Source organism: Sarcophilus harrisii, chromosome 3 (assembly GCF_902635505.1).
Source record: "Sarcophilus harrisii chromosome 3, mSarHar1.11, whole genome shotgun sequence".
NCBI classification, from domain to species: domain Eukaryota; kingdom Metazoa; phylum Chordata; class Mammalia; order Dasyuromorphia; family Dasyuridae; genus Sarcophilus; species Sarcophilus harrisii.
Window position 1 is genome coordinate 236484585 of NC_045428.1, and position 17178 is coordinate 236501762.

The following is a 17178-nucleotide window of genomic DNA, read 5'->3' on the forward strand; positions in this document are numbered from 1 at the left end:
AATAGATGGTAGAGACTGACTTACCTGTATTTGTATACCTAGTGCTTTATATAGTTCCTTATATATAGTAAATGCTTAGTGGGGACTTTTTCAGCAATTCTTTTGATGAGGTTCTGTGCAGGTCAGGGAGTTGTGGGAACCCCCTTCTGATCAGCAGAGGTCCTTCATAAATGAATTTACAAACCTGAAAAGTTAAACTGGTAAAAGAAGCTTATTATTAAAGATCTAGAAGAGAAATCCTCTAGCAGAGAAATCCCAACAGAGAGGTGAATAAGGTCATGTTAAGGAAATAAGTGAGAGAGAAAAAGAGACAGTAACTGAAAGAGAATGTCATTTCAGCGGGCAGAGGGTTGCAGCCATTCCAAGGGGATAGAAAAGTTCCTTGGCATGGCATGTTAGGTCCTCTGCAAGGGATTGAGCTGAAGGAAGTTTGTTTTATGGGCAGCTCTTGGTGGGGGTTGGGAGCAGTTTGAGCTGGAATCAGAATAGAGAAACTTCTCATTGAATGAGTGTCTCTGGGCTAATTTCTAACTCAGTAGAGTTGGATAGAATCTCATCTCCAGCTTCAGCTAAGTAGTAGTAGTCCTGGACTCAACTAGTCCCTACCCAGATAACAGAATGAAATCGCTTTATCTTGATTCCCTGGGGCAGGTCTCTGAGGGGAGAGCTTCTCTGAGGGAGTTTCCCAAGTATTCCCCCCAAAGTCCAAGAAAGAGAATGAGAGAGAGTTTCAGGGCTCCCCCCATCATTTTCATATCTAAATCTGAATCTTTTGAGAGATTAAGCTCAGTTTTAATGGCAGTTTAACAACCATTAGTTCAGGTTCCATGATGGGATAAAATGAAGCACTTGTAAGTCATTTAAAATTTAACAAAGAAGTTTTGTTTTGCTTTAACACAGTAAAAATATGCAACGAAGATACAATGTTGATACTTTGCTTTGGCCTCCCTTCATTTCCATCTAGAAATACATGGTGACTCGAATAGTCTTAGAGACCCATCAAATTCAAGAGGCACAGAGTCCATATGGCTGGAATTTTTATGTCCCTAGATAATCAAAATGCTACTTCAGGGAAACCTTGCGACAGCTTTCTTCAATCAGTTGGCTAGAGGTGTTATTAATTTTCAGTCTTTTTCACTTGAATACCTGTTTCTGAACCACTGTCTGCAATAAGCAGGTTTTAAATATATAGCATGAGATGTGGAATAAGAAGGCTTCAAATATATGGCAGATGGTCTCTTTGACATATAATACACTGAGACATGTCTGTCGTCTCAATCTGCCCATCGGGGAGTCTAACTTCTGCATTAATTGGCAATAAATGATTATTATAAATTGGTTTTATGGGGCTCTCTTCAATCTCTGGGATTATTTTGTAACTAGACAAATTGTCCAATATCTCTACAACTAATATACAGTAATTTTCCATTAGTTTACCAACATGCTTTTTATGAACATAGATTTCTCAGTGAGTTATTGTTAATCTCACATTTAAAACTTTATTTCATAGTCCTAATCTTAGAATTTATCGGTTTTAGCATAGTTTAAAGATAAAAAAAAATTACCATCTTTGAAAGGGATAACAAATCTGGATGTTGCTTTTATGTGTCTGTCTACAAATGCATCTGATTTCATGTGAGCATTACTCTCTTGGGACACACCTGTTCTTGAGGCCATAAAATTGGTATGAATTGGTAAATGAGGTTTGTTTGGGTCAGTTTAGGCCAAAACTGGAGCACAAATGTAATAGTTGACCAAGCTTTTGAAAGCTTGTGCATAGGTAATAGCTATTTTGCTCTCTAGAAGGGTATGTTGGTTGTAAAGCAACTATATTTCTTGTCCTTTTGCCTTTGTTCTTCATCAATTATTTTTGTTTTCATAAAGTCATTCAATATCTTAGCAATAGCAGCATTGTTTTTAATAGCTGCCAAAACTTAGAAAATCCTTAGATCTCAAAGGTTCTTTGGATGCCAAATAAGGATTGTCTCTATCTTTTCTGGGTCAATAGACACAAATTGTTATGACAAACATGAACCATATACTTTACAGAGACTCAACAAAACTGCCATTTTTGAATGGAAAGTTTTAGACTATTTTTGTCTAGTCTGCCCATTCCTTTTATCAATTTTTCCTCATGTTTTTCAGGGTTCTTCTCAAATTAAACAATGTTATCAGTGTGCACCAAAACTTGTAGATAGTTCCTGCCTCCTGCTAATTTCTCCATTAATCCTTGGAAGGTAATTAACAAAGAACATTTTAAATTCAAACCAGTGCTTATTTATCAGTCTCAAAATCCTTGAGTTCTGAAAGACTATAACCATCTAATTCTTCTAATATTTTGGCAATTAAATAAGAATGCATAGGTGATTATAGCTGCTTTTGAAACTTATTTTCAAGTTATTTTGCTTCAGCTGTTGAGAAGGGAGCAGCTAGATGGTATAGTGTATAGAGCACTGGCCCTGGAATTAAAAGGACCACAGTTACCTCGCAAACATGTTTATGTACATATGTATGTATATATCATTGGGGCAATGATATTATGTTAAAGAATTACTGATTTTAAATAATGCCTTATGTTATCCAATTACATTTGGTTCATTGTGTAAGAATGTGATCATGAAAATTTGCCAAAATGGAGATAATAGCTATTTGCACTTACCAGCTTATACAGCATAAAGATTTAAAGAAAGAAAAAATAGTTCAGTCTATGATGTTAAAATATTTTAAACATCAATAATGCCATTTTTATCACATCATCAGTATAGGTTTGTCTTTAAGTACAATATTAAATAATTTTTGAAGTTTTCCTATAACTATTCTCTTATTAAGTTGATTCCAAAATACTCCTTTCTTATCATTTGTGATTAAATTACATTAAAAAACAGATTTTTTAAAACTTCATTTAATTTTTTTTTCATTTGGTTGGAACTCATTATCTTATTTTTGTGTACCTACTACTTTAAAAAGTGCTAATTCATGTAATATGCAAAATGAACAGTAAAAATACATCCAACAATCTTCACGATGCTGGTCTAAATCCAATTTTAAACTCAAACATCAAAGAAAAAGTTAACATAAAGGAGAAAAATTCAGAAAAAATTAAAATTACAAGCATACAGAGAATGATTTTTGTCAAACAAGGCAAGAATAAATATTAGAAACAGTAGGTATTTAAAATTCCCAAGGAAAAGGGGTTGGGTAGAGGAGAAGGTGGTCCCAGGATGAAATTCCCATTTTAACCAGTAGATAATACTGAAGAGAGAAAAGTTTGGCTAACAAAAAAAGACATTTTATTAATACTGGATATTTTAAAAATTAGAATAGCTGGAACAGCTAATTGGTGTAGTGGATAAGCACCAGCCCTGAAGTTAGGAGGACCCAAGTTCAAATGTGACCTTAGACATTTAATACTTCCTGACTATATGACCCTGGGCAAATCACTTAACCCCAATTGGCTCATAAAACAAAAACAAAAACAAAACCCAAAAAACTAGAATAGCTATCTCCCAGTTAGAGAGGAAATTCCCTAACAACTTTTGCCAAGAATAAAGAAGAGTTGCAAAATTTCTATGTGTATTTATTTACACTTCCAAAGACTTCTCTTTCTGTCCCTCAGTCTTCATTGCCTTAATAGACAAGACACTCAAACCAAAATTCTGGCTAGTAAAATTAGAAGAACAGGAAAATGCTTATGAGTTAATAATGGGGGGGGGGGGGGGTTGGTGGGGTTTTTGTTGTTGTTGTTGTTGTTGTTTTGTTTTGTTTTGTTTTGATTTGATTTGCCAGGCAGTGATAAAATAGAGAGAAAATAAGAATGAAAAAATTCACCATGTCCCTGAAGTTTCTTGGGGATAAATACAATCTCTCAAGGTTTTTACCAAGTAGATTCTTCCAAAAGCAGATCATCAAATAAGGAAAGGCTAATAGAAAAGTTGTTCAAGCTTATGATCAGTTCCCAGATTTAGCATCTTCTATTTACTGCTCTGGCTCCTCTACTTCTGTGACTGAATCTCTGCTCTCGTTTCCCTGGTTACTTCAAAATTTTCCAAGCTCTGGGAACTTCTTCCATCAGACTGCATCTTATAATGTTTCTGCCATTTTTGAAGGATGAAATCATCACTAAGGGAAGTTAGGCAATTAGGTGATGAAATATGTAGTGTTTTACTTGAACTTAGAAGAATTGAGTTCAGATTTTGTCTCAGAAACTCACTATCTGCAAGATCCTGGGCAAGCCTACACACACAGTGCATCAGTTAAGTATGCTGCTTTAGTGTTCTGCAAGGCACTTTACACATATTATCTCAACAATCCTGTAAGGTACTATTATTATCCCTATTTTATAGATCAAGAAACTAAGATTGAGAGAAGCTAACTTGTTTAGGTCATATAGCCAGGCTGAAAGCAAGATTCCAATTCAGATTTTTCTGAAATGAAATCCAGCATTGTAGACGTTATTCAATTTGCAATGCTACTATGCCACACCTCATATTTATTATGAATAAGATGTGTCCTTTGCTGTCCTTGTTATGTCCTACAAAGCTATATTCAGGTTCTGAATCTCATTCCATCAAGTCTCAGTGATAATTTAAAGGTCAATTTTTTTTTATGTTATATTAGGATCTCTAGTTTATCTTTCCACATTAAAATATGAGCTCAAGTACTACCTTTTACTTTGCTTTGAACTCTTAGTGATTAGTACAGTGTTTGGTGCATAGAAGGCACATATTAAGTGTTTATTGAGTAACACACTACGCATATTTTGCTCATTCTTTTACAGACTATGAAATACTGGATAATAAGTCTGGATTCTTTCTCAAATTTTATCTTCTTTAAATTATTTAATGTGTAACTGTCATTTTTCTTCCTACCATCTAAATATTTTCTGGTACCCAGCTTTGCTCATATATAGGCAATTTTCTTTCTCCTCTTTTCTAATTTAAATCTTCTTAACAATATTGTAAGATTTCATGCAAATTTATTTCCATCAGCCCTTTTTATGTGTACTCCATTTTTGTTCAAAATGTCATCATTCTTTTTTTTATAGCTTCTTATTTACAAGATATATGCATGAGTAATTTTTCAGCATTGACAATTGCAAAACCTTTTGTTCCAATTTTTCCCCTCTTTCCCTCCTCCTTCTCCCCCAGATGGCAGGTTGACCAATGCCTGTTAAATATGTTAAAATATAAATTAAGTACAATATATATATATATATATATATATATATACATGTCCATACAGTTATTTTGCTGTACTAAAAGAATTGGACTTTGAAATAGTGCACAATTAACCTGTGAAGGAAGTCAAAAATGCAAAAATGTAGAGGGATTGGGAATTCTATGATGTGGTTCACATTCATAAAATGTATCATTTTTAAACTTTAAAACATAGCTGAGAAACCCAAATCTCATTTCTAGGCACCAGCTCCTTAAGCACATGTACAACTGTTTTTCTTCTAAAGATTTTACCTTAAAATTGGACGGTCATTATGAAAATAATACCTGTGTCCTTGAATTTTTTAATTTCTTACCAAGATTTTATAATCTTTGGCAATATTTTATGTGATCCTTCTACATTCAGGAAGTTACCATTTATTGAGTACTTACTAAACAGACACCACACTAAATTTTGAAGATACAAGGAAAGGCAAAAGTAATACTTGCTTTAAAGGAGCTCATGATCTAACGGAGGAGGCAGCATACAAACAACTATGTACAAATGAAACATAAAGGATTAATAGAGGCAATATCATTTGTGCCTATATGAATCCCCATTAATAAGTAATAACAATAAATTGTCCTTTTAGCAAATCTTGAGAGGTCTTCTGTAATGTTTTAGGAAGACAGCAGACTTCTCTATTTTTGTTATCATAGCTGTCACTATATCCCTGAGCAGAGTGTCACCACTGCTAGTATTTTTGTCTTCTTTCTCGGTCATTAGTGACTGATATCTTACCTGAAAATACCCTCTCAAATTCACTCTCTGCCCTTATTTACAATTTCTCTATTCCTTTAGAGAAATACATTATTCTAAGATGTTGTGTGGGACTTAGTAAAATATAGCAGATTCAGGAAGGAGGTAGGGTTTCTTGCGAGATTGTGGTTCAACAAATGATTCTGAGTAAATTTACACTATTTCCTAGGCTTAAAGAGTCAGTATTTCTAGTAAGACAGAGAAGTAACAGATGCTGCAAAACTATTGAGACTGGACTTCTGTCCAGGAAGAGATCATCAGGTCAACATGGGATAAGATTCAAATTCCTATTAACTCTTGTTGAATAAAATCAAATTAATGGCTATCAGCATGATTAAAAAAAAGGGGTGGGGGAAGAAAAGTTAAGAATTCTTGTGAAATAATTTATGAGATAAGCTAACCTTGTTGTTATTGATTTTTCAAGATTTGTCATTTATTGATAATAAATAAAAATATTTACAGAATTAATAATTAAACTTAAAATGGATTTTTAAAAACCCAACTTATTTTTGGTACCAACATTTGTTAGAAAAAGTCATTTAAAGAAATTATTTGCAAATAGATTGAGAACCACTAATCCAGATGAACTAGGTGACATAATAAGAAGAAGAGAGTTTATATTTGGAGTACATAGGTCAACCGCTTTAGAACTTGAAGGGTCACCTGAAAATAACCCTTCCTTTTTTTACTAATTCAAAAACTGGGGGTTCAGTGATTTACTCAAAGTCAAGTGGGTAGTAAGCATCAGAAGTAAAATCTTACTACAGAATCAACACTTGTTTAATGCATTATTCCACACTCACAAGGGAGTTGTTCCCATTTTGTTTGTGTATGTTGAGATCATTATTTGCATATGAAGCCTGAATATAGAATAGATTATTTTAATTATTAATATTTCATTTTTTCCTTTTCTGCATGATTAAAGATCTCTCAGTGGTAAAAATCATAAAGCTTAACTGTATATGTAACTATATGTTCAATGACCCTGTGGTCTTTTCAAAATGAATATTCTGTTCAGCAATAGAGATCACAGCCTATTCAACTTTTTATCCTATGTGATTATTGTGCATATCTTCCCATAAATCCTCAAGACAGGCTCCACTCACAGAGAATAAGGGGAATCCCTTGTAGGGATATTTCATTAACCAGTGTAACATATGAGCACCTGTAATGTTCTCTTGGTTCAATTTTCCTGGGGGTCTCTGAGAGGCAGCTTTAGTTTCGGTTCAGTAATCATCACAAGTACAGCCAGATGTTAAAGTTTCCTTTATTATCTCCTTCCTGGGGCTTGGCAGCTTTCTGGAGAGCCTTTCAGACTGGCCTTGGTCTCAGTGGAGAAATGCAAGAGGAGAGCCTGCCACCAGTGGCCTTACTGAAGATCGAATAAATGTCTGTCTTTGGTTCTGAGAGCTTGAGCTCCTGCCTGTTTTCTCTGCCCTCTGAAAGCTTCTTCTCTGTGGCTCTCAGCCCATGCTCATATGCTCCACACTGAGTATAAACCAATCATTATATCACTAGAAAACCATTATTTGTTGTAAGATTAAATCAATCATACTGAACCATGCTAAACTAGATAACCATTGTTCTCCTCAATTCTACTTAGAACCTTGTTTCAAATTCTGGCCCATAACAAGCACCCTATCATTGTGCTCTTCCTTGCTCTCACTTCATGTCACTCATATCTCCTCTTCCAATTATATGTCTCTTTGATAGCATCTTTTACACAGTTTATTAGGAATATTTCTTAATTGGTAATAGATCATGACCTATCTATACCCACTATGAATCTCTCCCTTGCCCTTTGGGAATCTCTTAATTTTGATTATTTAGAGATTGAAATTTATTGACAGTATCACCAGAAGAATATTGGTACTAAAGAGATAAGTTTGTTTTCAGAGAGAAATTAGGATTTGTTAATAATATCGCCCAATTTCCCAAAAGTAATCCAGGCCACTCTCCCCTATGTAGACAATAGTGGATTTAGAAATATATATTAATGGGCAAACTCAACGGTCTGTTCATGCAGCTTCAAAGGGTATAGTTTTAGTTGAAAGATGAAGTTGGCAGTAAGACTAGAAATTTCAGAATAGAGTGAGAGGAAAGGAAGTGAAAGCACTTATTGTAAATGGTCTCCTCAAATTTAGTTGCAAAAGGGAGAATAGTTATGGGATTAAACTAAGGAGAATGGATATATCAAGTAAAAAGTTTTTAAGGATGAGAGAGACATGGATGTGTTTGCAGGCAGTAGGGAAACAGCCAGTAGACAAGGAAAGATAAAAGACAGCCAGTAGACAAGGAAAGATAAAAGACAAGAGAGTAAAGATGATAAAGGAACATAGTCTGTTGGAAAAGACAGGATGGAATGGGATCACCTGTACATGTAGTGGGGTTAGCTGTGGCAAAAACAAGGAACACCTCTTCATGAGAAATAGGAGAAAAGGAGGATCTAGTGGCAGGAGGCTCAGTGTGATATGAGGATAAGAGGAGAAAAAAAGAGCTCTCAATTTTTTTATTAAAATATGAGGCAAATTTCTCATCTGAGAGGATGGGGAAGGGCAAGGCACAGGAGATTGCTTCAGTGAGAGCTTATTCAAAATTGTGTAACATCAATTTTTAGAGGACCCATTCAGCATGCTTTTGTGCTTTTTCTCCATCTTTATTTAGCAGTAAATGACCAAGAGCAAAAGCAAAAGTAATCTAAAATGGAGCATAGAGATAATCATTGAGTCCACGGGAACTGATGAGATCTCCAAGTAATTTAGCATATAAAGAGAAGTAAAGGGAGATCGAAGGTAGATGGAGGGAATAGTCCAAACCTGATGCTTTGCAAGGCAAGATCAGCTATAGGATAAAGAGGCTTCTTGCTATAGGATAAAGGGGGGGGGGGGTGGAAAGAAGAGATCCCTGTGGGATAGTTAATTGGGAAAGAACTTCATGAAGTGATTGCGAATCACGAGAATGAAATCTAGGCAGAATCAGAGGTGGAATAATAACAATTTTGTTTTTGTTTTTGTTTTACCAGAGAAGGGAATTTTACAGTCCATGAACTTGTAGGACACTTGTTAGTGATGGCAAGATCAAGAATATGAATATGTCCATGTATAGCTGAGATGGGGTAGAGGAGTAGATGATGAGAAATGAATAAATTAAGTATCTGTGAGTATAGGATGTTGGAGGAAGTATTAGTTACACTGCAGTCTCCTAGTGTGAGAACAGGAGGAAAGCAAGAAGGGAAAGACTATGAGCTAAGCACTAAATTTATTGAAAAAAGAAAAGTGTTCTTGAAGTTGGTAAATAATAGTGATCAGAATTTTAATTTAGAAATAAATATAGATTTAAATAATTAATAAAGACCAAAGGAAGGTGGAAAGGGAAAGTATTTATTTAGCACCTACTGTATTCTGTGCTAAGTATTTACAATTACCTCATTTCATCCTCAAAACAATTGTGAAATTTGTTCTATTATCTCAATTCTACAGAAACTGAAGTATATATAGGTGAATGACTTGCGCATTGTCCTCAGCTAATTATTTCTGAGTCTGGAGTTGAACTCTGCTTGTATTGATTCTAGGACCAGTAATCTATTCACTAGATACCTCGAGAAGAAAAGATTATTTAATGATGAGAGTAAGAGAGTTCCAGTGGGAAGCAAGAAGTATGTCAACTTTTCCACTTGGACCAGCAAATAGAAGTTTTGTCTAATCTTTGCTTACATCTTGAGGGATTTTTTTCTTATTATTATATTGCCAGCATTTCTAAAACTATGTAAAATAGTAATAGAAAATGCATATACTTTTCCTCTACTTATCTGCTAGGCATATATCCCCAGAAAGATCAGTGATAAAAGAAAAGCCCCACATACATAAAATATTTATTTTTGTGTTACCAAAGAATCAGAAATAAAGAAGAAACACATCAGTCAGGGAATGGCTAAACAAGTTGTGAAAAATGAATGTAATGAAATCTTGAAAATGATAAATGAAAGAAGTGGGAGGGTGGGGGGGGGGGGGAGGGAGAGAGAAGTGTACATATTGCCTGCAACAGTGAAAATTAACAAAATAATAATGACAAAACAAAACTAAATGCTATACAAATTAAGTGACCAAGTTTAGCCCCTAAGAAGAGATCTGAGGAGACACCTAACCCCAGTTCTTTGTAAAAGGAGGAGAGATTGTTGACATGGAATACAGTAGACCTATCAATATGTTGCTTTTGCTGGACTCTTGTGGAGGGTTTTTGCATCTTTTTTTTCTCCATTATAAGGGATAACTTTTAGAGGGAAGGAATGCATCAAAAAATGTAGCTTATATTAAAACAATATTAATACAGTTTAATTAAAATGCAAAAAAAACCCTCAAAGATCTGGATCTGATTAAATTTATTAACTCTTGCTAATAAAAACAGTACAGTCCTTGGGTGGGAATTTCAAGCTCAGCCAGGACCTAATCTCTGCCAGAAGTCTTGTGGGAGGGTGCAACATCACCAATAAATAATAAGTTGAAAATTGGCCAAAGTAAAAGAATTTGGTCTTCAAGGCTAGTTATAGAAAGGTATCATTTAGGCTAAGAAGCCTAGTTCCAGGAAAAGAAATGAAATTGTTATATACTTTGAATGAATCATATTTGGTTTGTCCTTTCAGATCACAATGCTTATGGATTCTCTACCCCAAGAAACCATCAAGTTGTTACAGCAATAGAGTTTCAAGGTAAAGTATATTTTGATTAATATCAACAAAGATTGTTAACTTTTATTATCAAATGAGGATAATATTAATATGGCATTCTTTCTTTCCTAAATTAAACTAGTTTGGTGGTTTTTAAATCTTTACTGCCTATGCAAAATTGAATGGTTAGTGACTTCAAGGAAGCATATGAAGTTTTTTCCTTTGATTCAGTTGTAACCCAAGTTAGAGGACCTAAAAATCCTGATTTTGTGTATAACTGATAACTACTGTTAGTGAGCTCTAGTTTATTGATACGATAGTGTTTTCTTTGCTATGAAATTCCACCTTTCTAAAAATTATAAACTAATTTGGTACAATTAACATTTTTAGCAATAGATATCTTGCTTAAACCATTCAAAAGACTTGATGAAAAGGGTAACCATACAGTGCTGAGGGAAACCTTTGATCTATCCATGCCTTCTGTCTGATAACACTGTATATTCTGTGAATTCAACAAACTTTCATATAAATATTAAAAGTCACAAGAGAGAAAAATGTCATGGGGGTTTGGTGATAATAAGAATAATCTAATTAAACTATTTTGAGGTTAAGTGATTTCAGTAGACATGAGACACTTCAAGTCATAAAATCTTGCATCTGGGAAATATCTTAGGGATCATTTAGTTGAACTCCTTTTTAAAGATGACGAAACCGAGACCTAGATAAGCTAACTTTAGTTGAGTTCAATTATATCATCATGAATATGGATTTTGATTGCTGAGGGATAAATTTGTAAGGCTTGGGGAATTCAAAAGAAGGACAAGTCTAGATGTGTTGCCAAAGATGGAAGACAATACAGAGACCATTATGAAAACACTGAAAATCTCAAAAATGATGATTAATAGTGGGAAAGAGAACCCAAAAGAAAGACTATGCCTGTTTTGTAATTTTGCTGAGGGGTTTGATGCAAACATTTTATGGTGTGAGTATCCATTGTTATAGGTTGCTGATCTGTTTTAGACCATTTATTATGGTTGATTTTCCTTCCATGTACTCTTGTTATATTTTTGGATCCAAGAATTGAATTTTCAATATAAAGGATTTTTTTCACCTTATCATCTTTTAACAAATTATTGTACTTCTATCTATGTATAAAAGATTAAACAAATGTTGTATTCTATAAGTAAAAGATAACAAGAGCTTCTGACTTCAATTATATTAGTTTATTTATTTTTTGCTTTTATAGCCACTTTACATTACAAATTATTTTTAATGTAAATAATCAAGATACTTAGCAAACTTGTATAATATTTTCTTAATCTCTAGCTCTTTTTCCTTTGGCCATATTCTTTGTTGCTCCTTCTTGCCATTTATTTATCTTTTATCTCACAGAGTTCAAATATTGGTCAATTGTGGGTTTTTGTTTAGTGTTCTATTTTCATGTCTCTTTCTTTACCAGTATTAGTAACAGAATGCAATTCAAACAATTGATAAGTGCATCAAGTCTTTAAAACCTTATTAGAAAGGGCAATTATCAAAAATGTTTAGCTTCTGAATATATTTAAACATATCATTCAATTCAATAGAATTCATTTTATTAACTGAGACCATATGCTTTAGTTCTAATAAGTCTTCTGAATTTATTACTTTGAACATATTAATTTTTCTGCAACTTATTTTTATATCATATAAACATGTAAAAAATTTCAATTTATTGGCAATATAAAAATAAAAGGTTAGATAGCAACAGAAAACCCCAAAAGAATGGCTATTTATAATATTTTCATATAATTGGATATTGAATGATCTTATACTATTCAGGCAGCTAGGTGGCACAGTGGATAGAACACCAGTCCTGGAGGGACCCGAGTTCAAATTTGCCCTCAGACACTTAACACTTCCTAGCTGTGCAAGCCTGGGCAAATCACTTAACCCCAAATGCCTCAGGAAAAGAGAAAGAGAAAGAGAAAGAGAGAGAGAGAGAGAGAGAGAGAGAGAGAGAGAGAGAGAGAGAGAGAGAGATTATACTGTTCAATTTTTGTTTCATTTTTTAAAATTATATAACTTAACAATCCCTTTTCTTTAAAATTTTGAGTCTCGAATTCTCTCCTTCCTTCCCATCCTATCCCCAATTCATTGAGAAGGCAATCAATATGATATCAATAATACATAGATTACTCAAAATGTTTCCGTTTTAGCTATATCTGGGGAGGAAAACAAAAAAATAATTTTTTAAAGTGAGAAAATTAAACTTCAATTTGCATTCAAGATTCATCAATTCTTTCTTTGAAGATAGATAGCATTATTCCATGAGTCCTTTGGAATTGTCTTGGATTATTGTATTGATCAGAGTAGCCAGATCTTTCATAATTGAGCATCATTATAGCATTGCTGTTACTATGTACAATGCTCTCCTACTTCTACACCCTGAACCAGCTTATATGCATTTTTCTAGGTCTTTTTTTTTTGAAACCACCCCTCTTTGTGATTTCACATAGCACAATATTCCATCATATTCATCTACCACAATTTGTTTCAGCACTTATCCAATTAACGGACATCCCTGCAGTTTCCAATTCTTTGCCACTGCAAAAAGACCTGCTATAAATATTTTTGTGTGTATTAGTGCTGTTCATTTTTTTGTGGGGGAGGAGTGTGTAGTGGGAGGCACTTAGGGTTAAGTGAATTGCTGAGGGTCACACAATTAATAAGTGTCTAAGACCAAATTTGAACTCAGGTCCTCCGGATTCTAGAGCTGATGCTCTATCCATTGCACTTTTTAACTGCCCTTTCTTTTCCTTTTTCTTTGATCTTTTTGGAGTACCATCCTACTAGTGATATTGCTGGATCAAAGTGATATGCACAATTTTATAGTCCTTTGGAAATATTTCCAAATTGTTCTCCATAGTTGGACCAGTTCACAACTTTACTAGTAGTTCATTAATATACCAATTCTTTTCCCAATACCTCCAGCATTTGTTATTTCTGATAAGTATGAAATGATACCTCAGAGATGTCTTAATTTGCATTTATCTAATCAGTAATGATTCAGAGTAATTTTTCATATAACTATAAATAGCTTTGATTTCATCTGAAAACTGCCACTGATATATCTTTTGACTATTAGAAAATGACTTATTTCTGTTAATTTAACTCAGTTCTATATTCAATAGGTACTTGAGAAATGAGGTCTTTCTCAGAGAAATTTTTAAAAAATTTTTGAAATTACTTCATTTTCTATGGTATCTTTTAGGAAAATGCAGCTTCTCAGATGATCTCTTTAATTTAGGTCTATTTTTGCTTTTAGGAGCAGGTAGGTGGTATAATGGATAGAATTCTGGGTGTGGCATCAAGAAAACTCAGCCTTGTGTATTTGAATCTGGTTTAAGACACTTACCAGCTATGTAACACCCAGCAAATACCTTAACACTTTGTACTTAAGTTCCTCATCTGTAAAATGAGCTGGAGAAGGAAATGAAAAGCACTCCAGTATTTTTGCAAAGAAAAGCCTGAAAGGAATCACAAAGAGTCAGATATAACCAAAAAATGACCAAACAGCATCTTTGCTTTTGCTTTGCCAGAAATCATAATTTTCTTCCTTTGCCCTTTTTACTTCAACTGAAGCATATAAGATTCTGCTCCAGTCCTTTATTTTAATTCTGTGTGTGTCTTTTTGTTTCAGGTGTGTCTCTTGTAAACACCACATTGTTGGATTCTGGTTTCTAATTCATTCTGCTGTCTTCTTCCATTTTGTGGGTGAGCTCATCCCATTCACATTCATTGTTATGATTACTAACTCTATTTCCCTCCATTCCACTATCTTCTATTTCTCTCTTTCTCTTTTTATGTAGTCTGTACTCAGGAATCTATTTTGTTCTAATCGCCCTCCCTAGATCTTCCTTTCTCTTTGTCACTCTAGCCCTCCATAATTCATGTTTCTATATGTAACTAAGTGTATGTGTGTGTGTTTTCCATTTTTGAACCAATTCCAATGAGAGTGAAGTTCAACACTGCCTGCCACCATTACCTCCTATTTCCCCCCCTTCTTCAAAAAGTTCTTTCTTGCATGCCTCCTTTTTATGAGAAAAGTTTCCTCATTCTAACTCTCCTTTCCCCCTTCTCCCATTGCATCTCTCTTCCCCTTCATATTTTTTGGAGATCTTTTCAGCATAGTCAACTCATGTCCCCTGTGAAAGCTCCTTTTTGCTGCTTTAATAATAAAAAAAAAAGTTCTTAGTAGCTACATGTATCATTTTTTCACATAGGAATGTAAACAGTTTAATTCCAATAGGTCCCTCATTACTCTTTCATGTTTACCTTTTTATATTTCTCTCGAGTCTTCTGCTTGAAAGTTAAATTTTCTATTCTGCTCTAGTCTTTTCATTAAGAATTCTTGAGATATTTTATGAAATATCTATTCCATCCCCCACCCCAAGGGATTATACTCATTTTTTATTGAACAGGTCATTCTAGGTTACAGTTGTAGCTCCTTTGCCTTCCAGAGTATAATATACTAAACCCTCTTCTTCTTTAACATGTAAGCTCCTAAATCTTGTGTGATTCTGACTGTGATTCCATGATATTTGAATTGTTTCTTTCTGACTGCTTAAAGTATGTTCTCTTTGAGCTGGGAGTTCTGGAATTTGACTGTGACATTCCTGGGAGTTTTCAATCTGGAATCTCCTTGTGGTAGTGATAGGTGATTCTCTTAATTACTGTTTACCCACTGGATCTAAGATATTGGGGCAGCTTTCCCTTTTTAATTTTAAAAGTATGATGTTATACTTTAACATATTTAACATGTATGGGACTACCTGCCATCTAGGGAAAGGAGTGGAGGAAAGGAGGGGAAAAGTTGGAACAGAAGTTTTTGCAAGAGTCAATGTTGAAAAATTACCCGTACCCATGTTTTGTCAATAAAAAGCTATCATTTTAAAATTAATTAATTAATTAATTTTTTAAAAGGTATGATTATGTTCTTTCTTTAATCAAATTAATTAAAGAAATCAGGTAGTCAAATAATTCTTAAATTCTCTTTCCTTAATCTATTTTCTAGACTAGTTTTTTCCTGTGACACATTTCACATTTTCTTGTATTTTTTTTTCATTCTTTTGACTTTGTTTCATTGATTTATGATATCTCATGAAATCATTAGCTTCTACTTGTCCAATTCTAATTATTAAAAATTTTATTTTCTTATGTAAACTTTTGTCCCTCTTTTCCTATTTAGCCAATTTTGCTTTTTAAGGAGTTCTTTTCTTCAATGAATTTGAATGAATCAGACCAATTCCCTTTTTTAAGGAGTTTTTCTTTTCAATATTTTTTGTGCATCTTTTATCAAGCTCAATTCTTTTTTCATAATTTTTCTTGAATCATACTCATTTCTTTTCCCCAATTTTTTCTACCATACATTTTTTTCTTTAACTCTTCCAGGAATTCTTGTTGAATTTGAGCTCTATTAACTTTTTTTTTTTTTTTTGAAGTTTTGATTGCAGCTGTTTTCACATTATTGCCTTCTTCTAAGTTTATGTCTTGGTCTTCCCAGCCTCATTAGTAGTTTTTTGGTCAAATTCTTTTTTGTTGCTGTTGTTGCTAACTCATTTTCATAGCCTATTTCTTGCCTTTGAACTTATATCAAAGTTGGACTCTGTTCACCTTGGGGTGAAGTGGTCCTGTCCAGTCTTCAAAATCTTTTATGTTGTTTTCAGAGCTAATTCTGGGGTCTGCAAGTTTTTGATGCTTCCAAGGTATTATGATCCTAGAAAAGGTGTAGTCTGTGTTCTCCCCATCTGTGCTCTGGTTCTTACCAAAGAAGAGTCCCTAGTACCTTGCAGGTACATGCTAGTGCTATTTTCTGCTTTGGTATTGTGGCCAGGGTCCTTGCTCCCTTGTGAATGCAAAAAGTGTACAGAAAAATAATCAGGGTAAGAATACTAGGGAAACATACAGTTCTGTTATTCTGAATTAGCAAAACGTTCCAGCTGGCTCTTAAGGGCTAAGTCCAGCAATAATCTACTCAAACTCCATAGGAGGCAAGCCAACTATCTGTTGTATACTCCCAAATCCAATTCAGGAATTGTAGAGCCAAGATAAGTAAGGCCAGCAAACAGAGTTATCTTGTATCAATCTGCTTTAGTAGTAGTAAAAGCTTATAGATCCCTACTCTGAATTTTTCTTGAGATTCTGGAATGATACAGTACTCAATGCACCAACATCAGGACAAGTCCAAACCTTCCCTCTGAGAGTGTGCAGAGTGGGACCCAGAACAAGTAATATCAAGTTTGAAGCAAGTAAAAAGAAAAAAATGAGTATCAAGAAAGAAGGAATCCCACCAAAAATAGCAATGTGGTAGTAGGAAAATTCAAAACACCAATCTAGAAGAAGATAATGACTCCAAAATATCTATAAAGCAAAGTCTCAGAAAAACAAAACTTAGGTATGTTAGTCTTGAGAACAATCCCCAAAATCTGAACTTTTAGAGAGAAGATTATTAGGAGGAGAGAACCAGAAAGAAGGTGGGGATCCCTTCACAAGTCTTTGTG

At 34.0% G+C, this 17178-nt stretch overlaps 1 protein-coding gene across 1 annotated transcript in view; it reads left to right on the forward strand.

The window, feature by feature from the left end:
* JAM2 (junctional adhesion molecule 2) overlaps window positions 1-17178 on the forward strand; it is a 90951-nt gene that overhangs the window by 7354 nt on the left and 66419 nt on the right. The window contains exon 2 of the mRNA XM_012544365.3: window positions 10613-10678. Coding sequence (XP_012399819.1) covers window positions 10613-10678 — 66 coding nt within the window. The remainder of the gene's footprint in view (window positions 1-10612; window positions 10679-17178) is intronic.